The following is an 18,134-nucleotide window of genomic DNA, read 5'->3' as shown; positions in this document are numbered from 1 at the left end:
TCGTATGCCATATACAAGAGTATATTACTTGCGTCTTTGTTGGGAACCATGGTTGGAACAGGATCCATTCTGCTGTTCTCTTGCTTAACTTTATTATATCACTTACTACACACTTCCAAACTTAGGTCTGGTTTTGCATGGCTTTTCAATTTGTATTTTTATATGAATTGATAATAATACAAGGTTCTCTTTTGCACAGATTGTTCAGATATTTACAACAGTGGCAAAACCACAAGCGGGTATTACCAAATCAAGCCAAAGTCTATGACTGAACCATTTCTGGCATACTGTGATATGTCAGATGGTGGAGGATGGACAGTTATTCAACGTCGCAGTAACGGCAAAGTGAATTTTAACAGGTAAATGATCTGAATAACTGTAAGGCCACATATTCCTCTCTTTCAGAGACTGGGATTTTGCATTTTATGGTAGCCTACCCACTGCCTAGAAAATCAGGGCAATGTTACAACATGTGCCCATGGTTTTAAAGTGTTTCTAACTGTATTATGAATAGTAAAAAAGCACAATATAATTATTGAAGTCCAACAGAAACCCTTTGGTAATGTATTGCAATTTTCACTCTCCAAATGTATTGTTAAACAAAAGGTGTTGTTTTGGATTTAACATCAATGGAATTTGTACACTACTCCAATGTTCAAAACTGTTAGTGCTTAAGTAATGAATATTAATGTAGTAGTGGTACAGGCAATCTGCACTGCTGAATGCTATTGTGTTTTCATGTGATACAGCTCTTGTGCATTTAACACTGCTATTTGTTTCAATACCAAGACAGATAGGCCACAGAGAAAGTTATGAATCAATGTGATTAGATTAGATTAGATTACTTAGTGTGGAAACAGGCCCTTCGGCCCAACAAGTCCACACTGCCCCGCCGAAGCGTAACCCACCCATACCCCTACATCTACATCTACCCCTTACCTAACACTACGGGCAATTTAGCATAGCCAATTCACCTGACCTGCACATTTTTGGACTGTGGGAGGAAACCGGAGCACCCGGAGGAAACCCACGCAGACACGGGGAGAACGTGCAAACTCCACACAGTCAGTCGGCTGAGGTGGGAATTGAACCCGGGTCTCCGGCGCTGTGAGGCAGCAGTACTAACCACTGTGCCACTGTGCCGCCCATAATGTGGTTTGGAAAGATAGAATGATTTTGAAATGTTCCTCGTTAAAAATAAACATTGCCTCTCAATTAACCTGATCTTTCACGAAGTATATACATTAACTTAAAAAAACATTTTTAACATCTCATTTATATTAAATGGTCAGGAAGCATTTTGAATGTGGGCTCATCCACGCAATTTTGAATTCTCATTTTGAAGTAAGGGCTGTATAAGCCATAGAACTAATGAAGGCAAACATGCTGTATGTCTTCCTCACTGCTTTATCTAATTGTGTTCGCATTTTCAGAGAGTTATGGACTTACATATGCTCTATATATCAATCATCCTACAGGTCCTGCCATTTATTGCCCACTAATGTCTCGTTTAATTTGAGAATTGAAATTTGTTAACTGTAAGATGCTACTTACGTAACAGCATCTAAATATTATTAATGTTATAATTAACAAACAAATCTTCATAGAGCAATTAGTACTTGATTGATAAAGACAACTTGCACTCTCAGGTCATAGAAATCATAGGACAAAGTAAAGCCATGAGTATAATGAACATCTGAATGATGTTATTCCTAAACTCTACTGTATCAGTTCACACCTGTTTAGTCTCTTCCATTTTACACTCTAGAAACACATAGTCTTCAAAATCTCTGATGCTCATGCTTTAAATCACAGAAAATCCTGTTCCACTGTCAGCCCTGTGCTCACTGATCTACACTGGCTCCCAGACAAGAACCCTTTGATTTTAAAATTCTAATCTGTGTTTACAAATCCAACCACATCTTTGCCTTTCCAGATCTCAGTACTGTATTCCCCTCAATCCCTACATTCCTTAAAGATATCTGTGCATTTCCAATTCTACTCTCCTGTGCATTCCCTATTAGAATCATTCCCACATTGGTAGGCATGCCTTCAGTTACCCAAACCCTAAGTTCTGGAATTTGCTGTCTAAATCCCTCTGTACCTCACTTTACTCCTTGAAGTCACTTTGTATAACCTACCTCTTTGACCAAGATTTTGATCAGCTGGTCTAAAGTCTCCCTTGGTTGCTCAGAGTCTTAACTTATTTTATCATGCTGTTGTGAGATGCCTTGGGATATTACATTTCTTTAAAGATGCTATAAAAATGTAAATTATTTTTGTCATAAATGTCCTAAAACAGCACGTAACCGGAATATAAAATGAATGGAAATGTTTTGTTCTCAAACAAAATTTAAGTGATTTGTACTAGACTTGCTATTCATTCTTTCTTCAGAGGCTGGGATGATTATAAATCAGGCTTTGGATCATTTCAAGGGAGGAAGGATGAATATTGGCTCGGAAATGAAAAGATGCATCAAATTCTGGCTGCAGGTAGAAATGCATTCAGCTTTGAAGTATTGGAACATCCTACTTAACGTGCGGTTGTAATTCACCAAGAAGAAAAGCTTTTGGAAACATTAATAATTGTGAAATTGACATTTTTTTGTCGGATCATAATTTCCTTGCAGGAAAGTATTTAGTAAAGTTTGACCTCACAGACTGGAATGGAGATAAGAGGTATGCTACCTATGAAAAGTTTTACATCTCAGATGAAAAGGTGAGAGAAGTTGAAACTTATTAGAGATATTATTTTAATTCTGAGTTCAGTAGACTAATATGTTGTGGCAAAGAAAGTGTACTATTTTTGTTAAACATTTGTTTTGCTGTTTAAACCAGGATAAATACAGGCTAACATTTGGAGCTTATGATGGGAATGCAGGGGATGCATTGTCTGGTGGCCTGGTGCCAGAGTTTCAGTGGTCAGCCTCTCACAATGGGATGCAGTTCAGTACTCCAGACCAGGATAATGACAGATACCTACAGGGGAGTTGCTCACAAGAAACTCAATGTGGCTGGTGGTTTAACAGGTATGAAGTTACATTTATTTATACAAAATTATGTGTATTAAGGTATTTATATGCAATCTTTGCTAAAAAGAATAATTATGGCTGGACAATATGATTTTCTGCCCAAATAATGAAAAGGTCAGTTGTATTTGCTGCACAAAATTATGGCACATTTGTTTTCATCTTTACACCCAGTAGCCATTTCAAACAGAAATAAATTAAATATACCAGATCATGCATAATGGTTTTCCACACAATACTATCTATTATTTCAAACTCCACCCCAAAACAGGTTCTTTTATACCATCGATGCTACATTTCCATTTTCTATACCCAGTGTCCTGCTCAAAGAGTTAACCAGAGACCTCTGCTGAAACTATACAAGTGTGGTCACTTAGAGAAGACAGGGCTCCATTTTGGTTGGAATGTTGTAGTAATTGAAACCAGGGCCAGGTGAATCTCATTGACTATAAGATCCTCGATTGGGGTTGTTAGTCTGGACCAACAGGGGACCCTGGCAGATATAAGCAGGACATTCAAAAATTCTCCTCAGTCTAGGGACTAGCTTTGAGCTGACTAGTCACGCAGCCTGATGAAGGGCTTTTGCCCGAAACATTGATTTTCCTGCTTCTTGGATGCTGCCTGACCTGTTGTGTGTTTTCAGCCCAACACTCTCAACTGACTAGTCACAGTCCATGTTACAATTCACATGTAAATAAAGGGTGACTTGGTAATGGGATGCCAGTCTCTGTGCGGTTGTTTCAAATGTCCAATGAAATCATAGCAATTTTTGTGATTAAAATGATAGAGATCATTTGGCCCCTCACACCAGCAATAACTCTCTGCAAGAGTTGGCAACTTAGTTCCAATTGTTAACATTCTCCTCTAACTTCTAAATTATTGTAATGAAATCCATTTCCCTTTTAAAAACAATTTCAAAATCCTGGCTTGCTATAGTTTGGGGAGGACACTCCATGTCCTAACCACATACCATGTTAAAAAAAAACTCAGACAAAGCTGAGATTATGCAGATAACCCTCTACGTGTATGAGAGGTTCTGCAGGTATAGCAATAGGGATCTGGAGCATATGCAGCTCCACCCAGTGGTGAAAGTACACAGTTGCAGACATGACTGAGTAGCAGACATGACTGAGTAACAGACTACTGACAACTAGTTAAGACATGCACAACATTCACATTAAATTAAATGTAAATAACTTGTTATCATAGGCTGCCTTTGTTTAGTGAACAAAATCTTAAATGAACTATCCTGTTTTGGCAGACCCAGTAACAAAGAAACATTTATAATTTTGAAATTGCAGAGGACAAACCGTATCAGAATTGCTTGAAAATAAGTTTACCAAAAAGTTATGGCACTAGCTTAAACGATAACTCGATGATACTGAAGAAAAAAATTAAAATAGATATCTGCTATCTATTTCAGTGTTGCGCATTAGAGACCAATTCAATTTGTTTGAATTAATTTTTATTCATTTAAGCCGGAAACATTGGAAGACAATCTGCTAAAATTTGTGACAAGGGTTTAGATGCATCTCAAACAAAAGTGATGAACGTCTTATTTTTCACAGGATGCAGAAGTCTCAAACATAGTGTGGTTGGCTAATCTCAATCTACTTCATGTTTTGTGTGTATCTCAAAGGTATTCATATTTCATCAATTAATTTCCACATTCCAAGTGATCATTAATTTTGAATCGATATGAGACACACACACACACACACACACACACACCTATGCCTGTAGTGTTGGGCATAAAGTGCTTTGTGGAAGCAAGAGAGCAGGCTGTATCAAGTATCCAACTGAGCAGATTTGCTTAATTCCAGAATAAAACAAAAATCTGTGGGTACAGTTCTGAAGTAGGTCTTGAAGTGTTAACTCTGCTTTCTCTCCACAGATGCTGCCAGACTTGCCAAGTTTCTCCAGCAAATTTCAGTTTTTGTTTGCTTAATTCTAAATGTGCGTGGAAAATGCTACTCATCACAGATCTTTTCTCACTTTTTCTCATTCAGATATTGCTGTGTTCAAGGATTAAACAAAAAATATTTCCAAACATGAATTCTGACCACTTTTGAGAAGGAGGGGGAAATAGATTAAATTCTAGATTTTGAGAGAGCAGAAATCTTAAAGAAATAATTTTAAAGGGAAGTGGACATTGGATTTATCACATTCTATAGATATTTAAGGGGCTAGAAATTCATCCAGCATAGTGGCACAGAATTGTCTGTCCATTAACCGCTGACTCGGATTAAATATCAGGTGCTGAGTTTGACAGGTGACCAAGCCAATTTCATCTATTTTTGGTCACTACCCAAGATAAATTTCTTGTCAAACTTGTTTGTTTGATTAAATCTGTGATACCCCTGTCTCTGCACAACCTTTTAATAATATCCATATCTCTCATTTTGACCCAAAATCCAAGGTGTCATGCAGCCAACCTTAATGGAAAATACTATCGACACGGCAACTACACTGGAAAATATGATAAGGGAATTATCTGGTTCACCTGGACAGGCTGGTGGTACTCTTTGAAAAACACAGTCATGAAAATCAGACCACTCTACTTTTTCCCAAGTGCTGGAAGTGGAGATTATGAGAGCAAACTGGGCTAATATTCATTTGATAAGGAATTACATCTTTAATACCAAATGTCAGGTTACTTTATCCAAAGAGGAGAGAAATATTATCCAGTTTGACTTTCGTATTTTGTACGTTAATGCATTGTTAAGTGGGTCATGCCTAATCTTCGTGACATGTTGTAATGACAAAATGTCAAGTCGTGTCCATCCATTTTAATTAGTGAAATTTCCAATCTGCACATAAAACATAAATAATGAGAAAATGAAGGGGTGGGATACTTAACTTACAGCAGGCCATTTTGTTGGACTGATTCAAGGTCTGATTTGATATACAGCTGACCCTGTAAACAGTTGAGCAGTTCTGGTCTCCTGAAATTAGCAAAGGCTAAATATGGGAATACAAGGTTACACTGGTTATAGAAAAAACAGAAAATAGGTGGAGGGGTAGGCCAATCGGCCCTTCTAGCCTGCACCACCATTCAATATGATCATGGTTGATTATGCAATTTCAGTATCTCGTTACTGCTTTGTGTCCATACCCATTAATCTTTTCAGCTGCAAGGGCCACATCCAGTTTCCCCTTGAATATATGTAACAAATTGGAACGAACAGCTTTCTGTGGGAGACAACTGCCTCAGGTTGCTCAGAAATGCTCACCCTTTGTGCATTGAGAAAAGTAGAGCAGCTTTGGAGGAGCAAAGGCAATGTCAGGAGTGGGGCAGCAAAATATTGGCAATAGGCTGGAGACCTTTTTGATCTGAGTGAGTTTGATTTTGTTCTCCCAGGGCTGACCTACCATCGAGTACCTAGTAAGAGATGATGGGTTTTCTCCATCCCCGGTCAGTGACCCGTTTTGCATCCACAGCTCACTGCTAGCATTTAAATGTAGCCTGAAGCTTACTCAATACATCCCAGCCTCAGCATGGACCAGCCCTTAGATTTGCAACTGTGTGACCATTCTGAATAGAAATTAAATGTAACAAGGCTGTTAAATATCCTGAGCTTATATCTCCTAAAGGATGTTCAAGAATATGTTACCATGCTGTACAAAATGTGGCATTTAAATTCATACTGAACACTTGTTTATTGTTTCCTCTTTTTTCCTTAAAGTATATCTTTGGGGTTTAAAGTAAATTGTTAATATTATGTTCAAATGAGCTTTTTCACTGAAAATAATGTTTGTTCCTAAATAAAAGCAAAGTACTTTGGTTGTTGGAAACCTGAAATACAAACTCAAAATGCGGGATACGTTCATTAGGCTTGGCAGCATCAATGAAGAGAGAGTTAAGTTTCAAGTCCTCCCAGTTCTGAAGAAGTTATATTGACCTTGAGCTCTGTTTCTGTCTTCACTGATGTTGCCAGGCTAAGAGGTGACCTTACGGAGGTATACAAAATTACGAGGGGCAAGGATAAGGTAACTACCCAAGGTCTTTTCCCCAGGGTGAGGATGTCCAAAACAAGAGTTTTGAGGGGAAAGATTTAAAGGGGACCTGAGGGGCAACTTTTCCAAACAGAGGATGATGCTTATATGGAACGAGCTGCCAGAGGAAGTGGTAAAGGCTGGTACAGTTACAACTTTTAAAAGGTACATGGATAGGAAAGATGCAGAGGGATATGAGCCCAAATGCTGGCAAACGGGATTAATTCCATTTTGGAAACCTGGTTGGCACAGATGAGTTGGGCTGAAGGGTCTGCTTCAGTGCTATATGACTCTATGACCTGATGAGTTTATCCCGCACTTTCTGTTTGTGTTTACTTCTAATTGCCATATTTAGTAAGCCTTAAAGCATTGACATTCATGAACTGTTTTGAAACCATTGTGAACATATGGGATCAGAGAAATAGGAATTGTCTGATCATTTGGGAATATCCTCTTGTGGTTGACTAACTGGCAATACTTTAAGCAATATGTAATATAATAAAATGCCAGCTTGAAACAATGAAAACTCTTGCAAACTAACATCATTTAATTAAGAAAGTTTTTATTTTTCTAAAGGTCTGGGAATTTCACGTTTTTTTAATCCATGTATAATGGTAAATCATGTTAAGTCTTAGAGTGCCATAAGATTAAAATTACTCCTGATCCCTCTGGTTGGACCATATTTCAGCCTGCATGCTGAATTGCTGGAATAAAGGTGATATTACTTTAATAAAACTATACAAATATAAGAACTTTGACTTTAACGATAACCCTGTACAATTAAAATAAAGTAGTAACTTTATAAACAAATGCTTCTGTTCATTCTGTATTTTCCCCATTCTTTCCTTGACTGTGAGCTATTAGATTGATTACATGTAATAAATATATACCTATTCCTACAAAAAGCTAAAACCCAAACTGCACATTCTCCCTGTGTCTGCATGGGTTTCCTCCAGGTGCTCCGGTTTCCCCCCACAGTCTAAAGGTCTGGTGAATTGGCCATGTTAAATTGTGCATAGTGTTAGGTGCATGAGTCAGGGGTAAATGTCGGGAAATGGGTTTGGGTGGGTTACTCTTCGGAAGGTCGGTGTAGACTTGTTGGGCCAAATGGCCTGTTTCCACACTGTAGGGAATCTAATCTAATCTAAAAAAGACCATTATCATTTCCACAGAGTCACTACAGAAGCTGTTTTATGAAATTAGAATTTCTATATTTAAGAAAACAGTCAACACATTATTAGAACCTGTGCTGAATCATCTAACATTATATTCTTTAGCAAGCGTGCAGTTGTGAGAACATACCTTCATTCTTCTTACAATGAAGCTTCATTCGTTTGCTTTGTCATTTTCCTGCCAATGTATCTTGTAGTTTTGCAATCCTATGCATTATAGAACATGCACAGAAGGATTCAATTTTAGTCAATCAACATTTGGAAACTCCAGTTTAAGGAAGATACACAGCCATTCTTCTTTCAAATGGTCTTTTCCTTCTGGTTTTCACCTTTGTAGCCCTTCACCCCTGAACATGTTAGATAGTAGCTCATCTGGGAGGCAGATAGCACAAGGAGGAATGCAAACCTATGATTTTTCTGGCCTTTGTGGATCGGTATCCATTCTAGAACATTGGAAAGTTCTAAATTATTATTAAATCTATTATTTCTCTCTTTTTGAAGTCCTTCTCTACTATGTATCCTTCTAGGTGCAATATGGAGCCAGATGACTGGCAGTCAATCATTGCTGACATTGGTCAGGAACTGTCTTCTCCAAAAGATAAGCAAAAATAATCTTTCAGGGTGGCCTCCTCAACTTTTGCCCTTCACTTTGAGAAGAAACTTGTCTTCATTTAGCATCACTGCCCACCCCAACATCCCCTCACTATGTCCTCCTCCACTTGGGTCCCCCACCACCATTAATCTTTTAAAAAAATGTTTATTCATTCACGGGATGAGGCTGATGATGGCCAGGCCATTATTTATCACCAGTCTCTAATTGTCCAGAGGGCAGTCAAGAGTCAACCACATTGCTGTGCATCTGAAGTCATATGTCAGCCAGACGAAGTAAGGATGGCAGTTTTCCTTCCTAAACCACATTAGTGAATTCAGAGGTTTTTTTTCCAACAATCAACAATAGATTCATGGTCATCATTAGACTCTTGACAGTCTGAAAGTTCTTATTGCAAAATCACATTTCTTATCCAGGCTCCAGGTGTTAATGAACAATCATATTACCTGGCACAATTAAAGCTGTATTGCCCATATTAAACAATTTTCACCAAAGCTTTGATTTGACAAGAGCTTGTGTTCAAAGCTGCGATTGTAAATTTTCCCAGAACCTAACTGGAAGAACCACGAGACTCCCATTCTGTTCTTCTTGTTCCACATTGACAGGAAATGCAAGCATGGAGCTAAGGTCACACAGAAACATTATTTCAATCTATGCTTTAAGCATGGAGAGAAGGGTCTCCAAAGGGATTTTAGACCATAGAATAATCTTTTAATATAAAACCCACATGACTCCATAATCCTTATTTTAATCCTTTCAGAAAACATCTTAAATTATAAACTCAGGTCGATTTTGAAGATGTACTATTTCAAAAGGGCATCAATTGTTTGAAATACGCATTCTGTCTAAATACAAGAAGCTTAACTTCACATTTAAATTTACAGAAAGTTAATTAAACAAACAATTGTTTAGAATTCAACTGCCTGACAGTTCCTTAAAAAACTGATCTAACCATCTGGTGAAACATTTTGTACATTAAACAGTCAAGTAAAATATATAATTATTTTAATCTGTATGCCCTCAAAATTCAAAAATATTTATAGATATCTCTTGCCGGGGAGGAGGGGGTGCATTATTTTATAAACAATCAACAATTTTTCAACTGAATCTCAATTGTGAATTCTGCAGCTTTAAACTGCCTTTGTTTATTAAAAAAAGTATACACTTTTCATGAAGGTACAGAAAGTAATGTAACATATAATACTACAGAGCTGAGCAAAATAATGCACATATTCTTCATAATGTATCAAGGTCAAATAAAGGGTAGCTAATTTAACCAGGATAAATAGTGTCTGTCCATTTTGTTGTCATACTAAACATACAAGCAGAAGGTCTGTTAGTTCCATAACAAAGTTGGTGTATTAAACAGTAATGTCCAATCCTTTTTGAGAAAAGAGAGATATGAACTGGTATATAAAGGGAGAACAAAGGGGAATAAGGTTGAGTGGAAAACATCTGTGACAAATTCAAACTAAGTGTGTGTTGGGGGTTGGGAAGTGGTAAATAAATTGGTGGCACACCAAAAACGACTCTCAAAAATGGGGAAAAGTTGTCCAAGTATTCCTTCTGATTCATTTGGATTAAATATGCAAATTAGCAACATCAAGATGATGGTAGATGGTGTATCTGTTTGTAAAGCAGTCTCACACCACATGACTGAGAGGAGCTATCTTACAATACAAGACTTGTGCAGAGTTGCAAGAATTTGGTGACCATCTTATTGGACAATGTGAGGCACTGTGCTGTTAATTGACATGATTGCTTTGAAAATCACAACTAAGTAAAGCCTGGTTAGTGCCAGGAGGAAGATTTGTTAATTTATCCACCCACCAACCAACAACAATGATTTGCATTCAGATAGTTCCTGAGCTGCTGCACAAATGGAAATGGACAGGATACTTGATGCTGAGCCATGCACAGAAATATTTCAATGACTGAAAGTTGCTTCACATGAAGTTTGTTGCGAAGACACTTAAAAGAGAGAAGCAAAGGGCTTTGAAATGGCGTTCCTGAGATCAGGGCAAGAACTTTCCATATCTTTTAAAAGGGTTGGCAAGGGAAATTGATTGAATGGGAGGCAAAAGTTCAGTTTCTCCAAAGCGGATTAAAGTTTTGCTCTGTCAGACCCTTCAGGCACTAACATAGCCTGTTTTGCATTTGTTAGCATACCATTCTTAACATCCCAGTCCACTAGAATTACATCTGTGGGTACAATCTTGATAAGACAAAAACAGGAAACCAATGTGTTCACAAAGCAGGCTATGTATTTGAGGTACATACCTGGTGGAGTAGGCTTCTTCCTTTAAACTCCAGTCAATACAAACTCCTCCAGTTAGAACCAAGGTATCACTGTGCCCAAACATTCAGAGTGTCACGATGAAGCCTCACCATATTAATCACCTCATGAGAAGGCTCAGTCATATGAGTCTGGCTTGACATTGTGAAGCATGAACAGTGTTATGGGTGAAGCCTGCCCAAGTGAGACAGCACACTTGCTGACACCAGCAAACCTGATGAGAGTGGAGTTGAACTCAAAAGATCACCTTCTGTGGTTGTGTCCTTGTCCAATTTAAGGTAATTGGGGAAAAGGTGTCAGACATGTATGTTTTCCTAATTGTAAGAGGTCAATGACTTGATGGTGAGTGAGCTACTGAACTTTGTAGTTCCTTTTATGTTTTAAGTAGATCTATGAGGGGCAGCACACCTGTGGACAGATGTATCCTGTGGTGGTACAGTAAATAGACCATACCTGATGAAGACACTTAGTAGCCAACCTCTTGTGTGATATTCCCCTGCAGTGGCAACTTTACAGTGCTAACTCACACTGATAGGAACAGAGCCAGCCCCTTGGGATTGTGAAACTACAGCAACTAACATTGTGCAATATGCTCTGCTCCCAAAATACATGGCGCAGTCTGTTTGGGTCAGCTCCGTAATGGATTATGATACAGTGAGTAGACAGTGCTACACGCCCAGGTAGAGTGCAGCAGATCATTCAAACACTTGCAGCAATTAAATCAGGAGTCCTTGAGCCATCCATAGGTACTGACCTCCATAGCTATTACTGTCCATGCCTGCTTTCATAAATCAGGTTTGCCTCTTGTTGCTATCCATATGAAAAATAGATTCTCTTCACACTTTCATAGCCTTCAGCAGAATTTCCAGGGAGGAATTGCTAAATCATCACCACTTTTTTTAGCTGGGTTTTAGACACCTCCAGGTGAGATGGGTGAGGGGGGGGGGGGGGTGGTGTGTGTGGGGGTGGAGGGAGGGGAGTCAATGAAAAGAGTTGTGTAATATTCCTGAGAAGAGTGTCCTTCAGTCAGTTTCTGAGTGAAATATTCTGAGAAGAGGGTCCTTCAGTCAGAATCTGAAGGAAACAGTCTGAGAAAAGTGTCCTTCAGTCAGCATCTGAGTGAAACAGTCTGGGAAGAGTGTCCTTCAGTCAGCATCTGAATGAAACAGTCTGGGAACAGAGTCCTTCAGTCAGCACCTGAGTGAAATAGTCTGAAAAGAGTGTCCTTCAGTCAGCATCTGAGCGAAACAGTCTGGAAAGAGTGTCCTTCAGTCAGCATCTGAGCGAAACACTCTGGGAAGAGTGTCCTTCAGTCACCATCTGAGTGAAACAGTCTGGGAAGAGTGTCCTTCAGTCAGCATCTGAGTGAAACAATCTGGGAAGAGAGTCCTTCAGTCAGCATCTGAGTGAAGCAATCTGGGAAGAGTGTCCTTCAGTCAGCATCTGAGTGAAACAATCTGGGAAGAGAGTCCTTCAGTCAGCATCTGAGTGAAGCAATCTGGGAAGTGTGTCCTTCAGTCAGCATCTGAGCGAAACACTCTGAGAAGAGTATCCTTCAGTCAGCATCTGAGCGAAACAGTCTGGGAAGAGTGTCCTTCAGTCAGCTTCTGAGTGAAACAATCTGGGAAGAGTGTCCTTCAGTCATCATCTGAGCGAAACAGTCTGGGAAGAGTGTCCTTCAGTCAGCTTCTGAGTGAAACAGTCTGGGAAGAGTGTCCTTCAGTTAGCAAATGAGTGAAATATTCTGCAAAGACTGTCCTCCAGTCAGCATCTGAATGAAACAGTCTGAGAAGAGTGTCCTTCAGTCAGCACCTGAGTGAAACATTCTGTGAAGAGTGTCCTTCAGTCAGAATCTGAGTGAAACAGTGTGGGAAGAGAATCCTTCAGTCAGCATCTGAGTGAAACAGTCTGGGAAGTGTGTCCTTCTATCAGCATCTGAGTGAAACAATCTGGGAAGAGTGTCCTTCAGTCAGCTTCTGAGTGAAACAGTCTGGGAAGAGTGACCTTCAGTCAGCTTCTGAGTGAAACAGTCTGGGAAGAGTGACCTTCAGTCAGCATCTGAGTGAAACAATCTGGGAAGAGTGTCCTTCAGTCAGCTTCTGAGTGAAACAGTCTGGGAAGAGTGACCTTCAGTCAGCTTCTGAGTGAAACAGTCTGGGAAGAGTGTCCTTCAGTTAGCAAATGAGTGAAATATTCTGCAAAGACTGTCCTCCAGTCAGCATCTGAATGAAACAGTCTGAGAAGAGTGTCCTTCAGTCAGCACCTGAGTGAAACATTCTGAGAAGAATGTCCTTCAGTCAGAATCTGATGGAAACAGTCTGAGAAGAGTGTCCTTCAGTCAGCATCTGAGTGAATCAGTCTGGGAAGAGTGTCCTTCAGTCAGCATCTCAGGGTAACAGTCTAGGAATAGTGTCCTTCAGTCAGCATCTGAGTGTAACAGTCTCAGAAGAGTGTCCTTCAGTCAGCATCTGAGGGTAACAGTCTGGGAACAGAGTCCTTCAGTCAGCATCTGAGCAAAACAGTCTGAGAAGAGTGTCCTTCCATCAGCATCTGAGCGAAACAGTCTGGAAAGAGTGTCCTTCAGTCAGCATCGCGGCGAAACAGTCTGAAAAGAGTGTCCTTCAGTCAGCATCTGAGTGAAACAGTCTGGGAAGAGTGTCCTTCAGTCAGAATCGGAGTGAAACAGTCTGGGAAGAGTGTCCTTCAGTCAGCACCTGAGCGAAACAGTCTGAGAAGAGTGTCCTTCAGTCAACATCTGAGTGAAACAGTCTGGGAAGAGTGTCCTTCAGTCAGCATCTGAGCGAAACAGTCTGGGAAGAGTGTCCTTCAGTCAGCATCTGAGTGAAACAGTCTGGGAAGAGTGTCCTTCAGTCAGCACCTGAGCGAAACAGTCTGAGAAGAGTGTCCTTCAGTCAGCATCTGAGTGAAACAGTCTGGGAAGAGTGTCCTTCAGTCAGCATCTGAGCGAAACAGTCTGGGAAGAGTGTCCTTCAGTCAGCATCTGAGTGAAACAGTCTGGGAAGAGTGTCCTTCAGTCAGCATCTGAGTGAAACAGTCTGGGAAGAGTGTCCTTCAGTCAGCATCTGAATGAAAGAGTCTGGGAAGAGTGTCCTTCAGTCAGAATCTGAGTGAAACAGTCTGGGAAGAGTGTCCTTCAGTCAGCACCTGAGCGAAACAGTCTGAGAAGAGTGTCCTTCAGTCAGCATCTGAGTGAAACAGTCTGGGAAGAGTGTCCTTCAGTCAGCATCTGAGCGAAACAGTCTGGGAAGAGTGTCCTTCAGTCAGCATCTGAATGAAAGAGTCTGGGAAGAGTGTCCTTCAGTCAGCATCTGAGTGAAACAGACTGGGAAGAGTGTACTTCAGTCAGCATCTGAATGAAAGAGTCTGGGAAGAGTGTCCTTTAGTCAGCACCTGAGCGAAACAGTCAGAGAAGAGTGTCCTTCAGTCAGCAACTGAGTGAAACTGTCTGGAAGACTGTCCGTCAGTCAGCATTGGAGCAAAACAGTCTGAAAAGAGTGGCCTTCAGTCAGCATCTGAGTGAAACACTCTGAAAAGAGTGTCCTTCAGTCAGCATCTGAGTGAAACAGTCTGGGAAGAGTGTCCTTCTATCAGCACCTGAATGAAACAGTCTGAAAAGAGTGTCCTTTAGTCAGCATCTGAGTGAAACAGTCTGGGAATAGTGTCCATCAGTCAGCTTCTGATTGAAACAGTCTGGGAAGAGCGTCCTTCAGTCAGAATCTGAAGGAAACAGTCTGAGAAAAGTGTCCTTCAGTCAGCATCTGAGTGAAACAGTCTGGGAAGAGTGTCCTTCAGTCAGCTTCTGAGTGAAACAATCTGGGAAGAGTGTCCTTCAGTCATCATCTGAGCGAAACAGTCTGGGAAGAGTGTCCTTCAGTCAGCTTCTGAGTGAAACAGTCTGGGAAGAGTGTCCTTCAGTCAGCATCTGAGCAAAACACTCTGAGAAGAGTATCCTTCAGTCAGCATCTGAGCGAAACAGTCTGGGAAGAGTGTCCTTCAGTCAGCTTCTGAGTGAAACAATCTGGGAAGAGTGTCCTTCAGTCATCATCTGAGCGAAACAGTCTGGGAAGAGTGTCCTTCAGTCAGCTTCTGAGTGAAACAGTCTGGGAAGAGTGTCCTTCAGTTAGCAAATGAGTGAAATATTCTGCAAAGACTGTCCTGCAGTCAGCATCTGAATGAAACAGTCTGAGAAGAGTGTCCTTCAGTCAGCACCTGAGTGAAACATTCTGTGAAGAGTGTCCTTCAGTCAGAATCTGAGTGAAACAGTGTGGGAAGAGTATCCTTCAGTCAGCATCTGAGTGAAACAGTCTGGGAAGTGTGTCCTTCTATCAGCATCTGAGTGAAACAATCTGGGAAGAGTGTCCTTCAGTCAGCTTCTGAGTGAAACAGTCTGGGAAGAGTGACCTTCAGTCAGCTTCTGAGTGAAACAGTCTGGGAAGAGTGTCCTTCAGTCAGCATCTGAGTGAAACAGTCTGGGAAGAGTGTCCTTCAGTCAGCAACTGAGTGAAACTGTCTGGAAGACTGTCCGTCAGTCAGCATTGGAGCAAAACAGTGTGAAAAGAGTGTCCTTCAGTCAGCATCTGAGTGAAACAGTCTGGGAAGAGTGTCCTTCAGTCAGCTTCTGAGTGAAACAATCTGGGAAGAGTGTCCTTCAGTCAGCATCTGAATGAAATATTCTGCAAAGACTGTCCTCCAGTCAGCATCTGAATGAAACAGTCTGAGAAGAGTGTCCTTCAGTCAGCATCTGAGTGAAATATTCTGAGAAGAGGGTCCTTCAGTCAGAATCTGAAGGAAACAGTCTGAGAAAAGTGTCCTTCAGTCAGCATCTGAGTGAAACAGTCTGGGAACAGAGTCCTTCAGTCAGCATCTGAGCGAAACAGTCTGGAAAGAGTGTCCTTCAGTCAGCATCTGAGCGAAACACTCTGGGAAGAGTGTCCTTCAGTCACCATCTGAGTGAAACAGTCTGGGAAGAGTGTCCTTCAGTCAGCATCTGAGTGAAACAATCTGGGAAGAGAGTCCTTCAGTCAGCATCTGAGTGAAGCAATCTGGGAAGAGTGTCCTTCAGTCAGCATCTGAGTGAAACAATCTGGGAAGAGAGTCCTTCAGTCAGCATCTGAGTGAAGCAATCTGGGAAGTGTGTCCTTCAGTCAGCATCTGAGCGAAACACTCTGAGAAGAGTATCCTTCAGTCAGCATCTGAGCGAAACAGTCTGGGAAGAGTGTCCTTCAGTCAGCTTCTGAGTGAAACAATCTGGGAAGAGTGTCCTTCAGTCATCATCTGAGCGAAACAGTCTGGGAAGAGTGTCCTTCAGTCAGCTTCTGAGTGAAACAGTCTGGGAAGAGTGTCCTTCAGTCAGCACCTGAGTGAAACATTCTGAGAAGAATGTCCTTCAGTCAGAATCTGATGGAAACAGTCTGAGAAGAGTGTCCTTCAGTCAGCATCTGAGTGAATCAGTCTGGGAAGAGTGTCCTTCAGTCAGCATCTCAGGGTAACAGTCTAGGAATAGTGTCCTTCAGTCAGCATCTGAGTGTAACAGTCTCAGAAGAGTGTCCTTCAGTCAGCATCTGAGGGTAACAGTCTGGGAACAGAGTCCTTCAGTCAGCATCTGAGTGAAACAATCTGGGAAGAGAGTCCTTCAGTCAGCATCTGAGTGAAGCAATCTGGGAAGTGTGTCCTTCAGTCAGCATCTGAGCGAAACACTCTGAGAAGAGTATCCTTCAGTCAGCATCTGAGCGAAACAGTCTGGGAAGAGTGTCCTTCAGTCAGCTTCTGAGTGAAACAATCTGGGAAGAGTGTCCTTCAGTCATCATCTGAGCGAAACAGTCTGGGAAGAGTGTCCTTCAGTCAGCTTCTGAGTGAAACAGTCTGGGAAGAGTGTCCTTCAGTCAGCTTCTGAGTGAAACAGTCTGGGAAGAGTGTCCTTCAGTTAGCAAATGAGTGAAATATTCTGCAAAGACTGTCCTCCAGTCAGCATCTGAATGAAACAGTCTGAGAAGAGTGTCCTTCAGTCAGCACCTGAGTGAAACATTCTGTGAAGAGTGTCCTTCAGTCAGAATCTGAGTGAAACAGTGTGGGAAGAGAATCCTTCAGTCAGCATCTGAGTGAAACAATCTGGGAAGAGTGTCCTTCAGTCAGCTTCTGAGTGAAACAGTCTGGGAAGAGTGACCTTCAGTCAGCTTCTGAGTGAAACAGTCTGGGAAGAGTGACCTTCAGTCAGCATCTGAGTGAAACAATCTGGGAAGAGTGTCCTTCAGTCAGCTTCTGAGTGAAACAGTCTGGGAAGAGTGACCTTCAGTCAGCTTCTGAGTGAAACAGTCTGGGAAGAGTGTCCTTCAGTTAGCAAATGAGTGAAATATTCTGCAAAGACTGTCCTCCAGTCAGCATCTGAATGAAACAGTCTGAGAAGAGTGTCCTTCAGTCAGCACCTGAGTGAAACATTCTGAGAAGAATGTCCTTCAGTCAGAATCTGATGGAAACAGTCTGAGAAGAGTGTCCTTCAGTCAGCATCTGAGTGAATCAGTCTGGGAAGAGTGTCCTTCAGTCAGCATCTCAGGGTAACAGTCTAGGAATAGTGTCCTTCAGTCAGCATCTGAGTGTAACAGTCTCAGAAGAGTGTCCTTCAGTCAGCATCTGAGGGTAACAGTCTGGGAACAGAGTCCTTCAGTCAGCATCTGAGCAAAACAGTCTGAGAAGAGTGTCCTTCCATCAGCATCTGAGCGAAACAGTCTGGAAAGAGTGTCCTTCAGTCAGCATCTGAATGAAATATTCTGCAAAGACTGTCCTCCAGTCAGCATCTGAATGAAACAGTCTGAGAAGAGTGTCCTTCAGTCAGCATCTGAGTGAAATATTCTGAGAAGAGGGTCCTTCAGTCAGAATCTGAAGGAAACAGTCTGAGAAAAGTGTCCTTCAGTCAGCATCTGAGTGAAACAGTCTGGGAACAGAGTCCTTCAGTCAGCATCTGAGCGAAACAGTCTGGAAAGAGTGTCCTTCAGTCAGCATCTGAGCGAAACACT

The 18,134-nt window shown here is 41.2% G+C and overlaps 1 protein-coding gene across 6 annotated transcripts in view; it reads left to right on the top strand.

Moving 5' to 3' along the window:
* The window catches only part of fgl1b (fibrinogen like 1B), a 31,305-nt gene extending 23,509 nt beyond the window's left edge, over nucleotides 1-7,796 (top strand). For all 6 annotated transcript variants that reach the window (XM_072577151.1, XM_072577152.1, XM_072577146.1 and 3 more), the window contains 5 exons: nucleotides 200-359; nucleotides 2,396-2,493; nucleotides 2,631-2,719; nucleotides 2,839-3,029; nucleotides 5,449-7,796. In XM_072577151.1, the coding sequence (XP_072433252.1) occupies nucleotides 200-359; nucleotides 2,396-2,493; nucleotides 2,631-2,719; nucleotides 2,839-3,029; nucleotides 5,449-5,638 (728 nt within the window). In that variant the 3' untranslated portion in view covers nucleotides 5,639-7,796. The remainder of the gene's footprint in view (nucleotides 1-199; nucleotides 360-2,395; nucleotides 2,494-2,630; nucleotides 2,720-2,838; nucleotides 3,030-5,448) is intronic.
* Nucleotides 7,797-18,134: the final 10,338 nt, after the last annotated feature.

Source organism: Chiloscyllium punctatum, chromosome 9 (genome assembly GCF_047496795.1).
Source record: "Chiloscyllium punctatum isolate Juve2018m chromosome 9, sChiPun1.3, whole genome shotgun sequence".
NCBI classification, from domain to species: Eukaryota; Metazoa; Chordata; class Chondrichthyes; order Orectolobiformes; family Hemiscylliidae; genus Chiloscyllium; species Chiloscyllium punctatum.
Note: the sequence above shows the minus strand (reverse complement) of the source record. Positions and strands in the feature narration are given on the sequence as shown.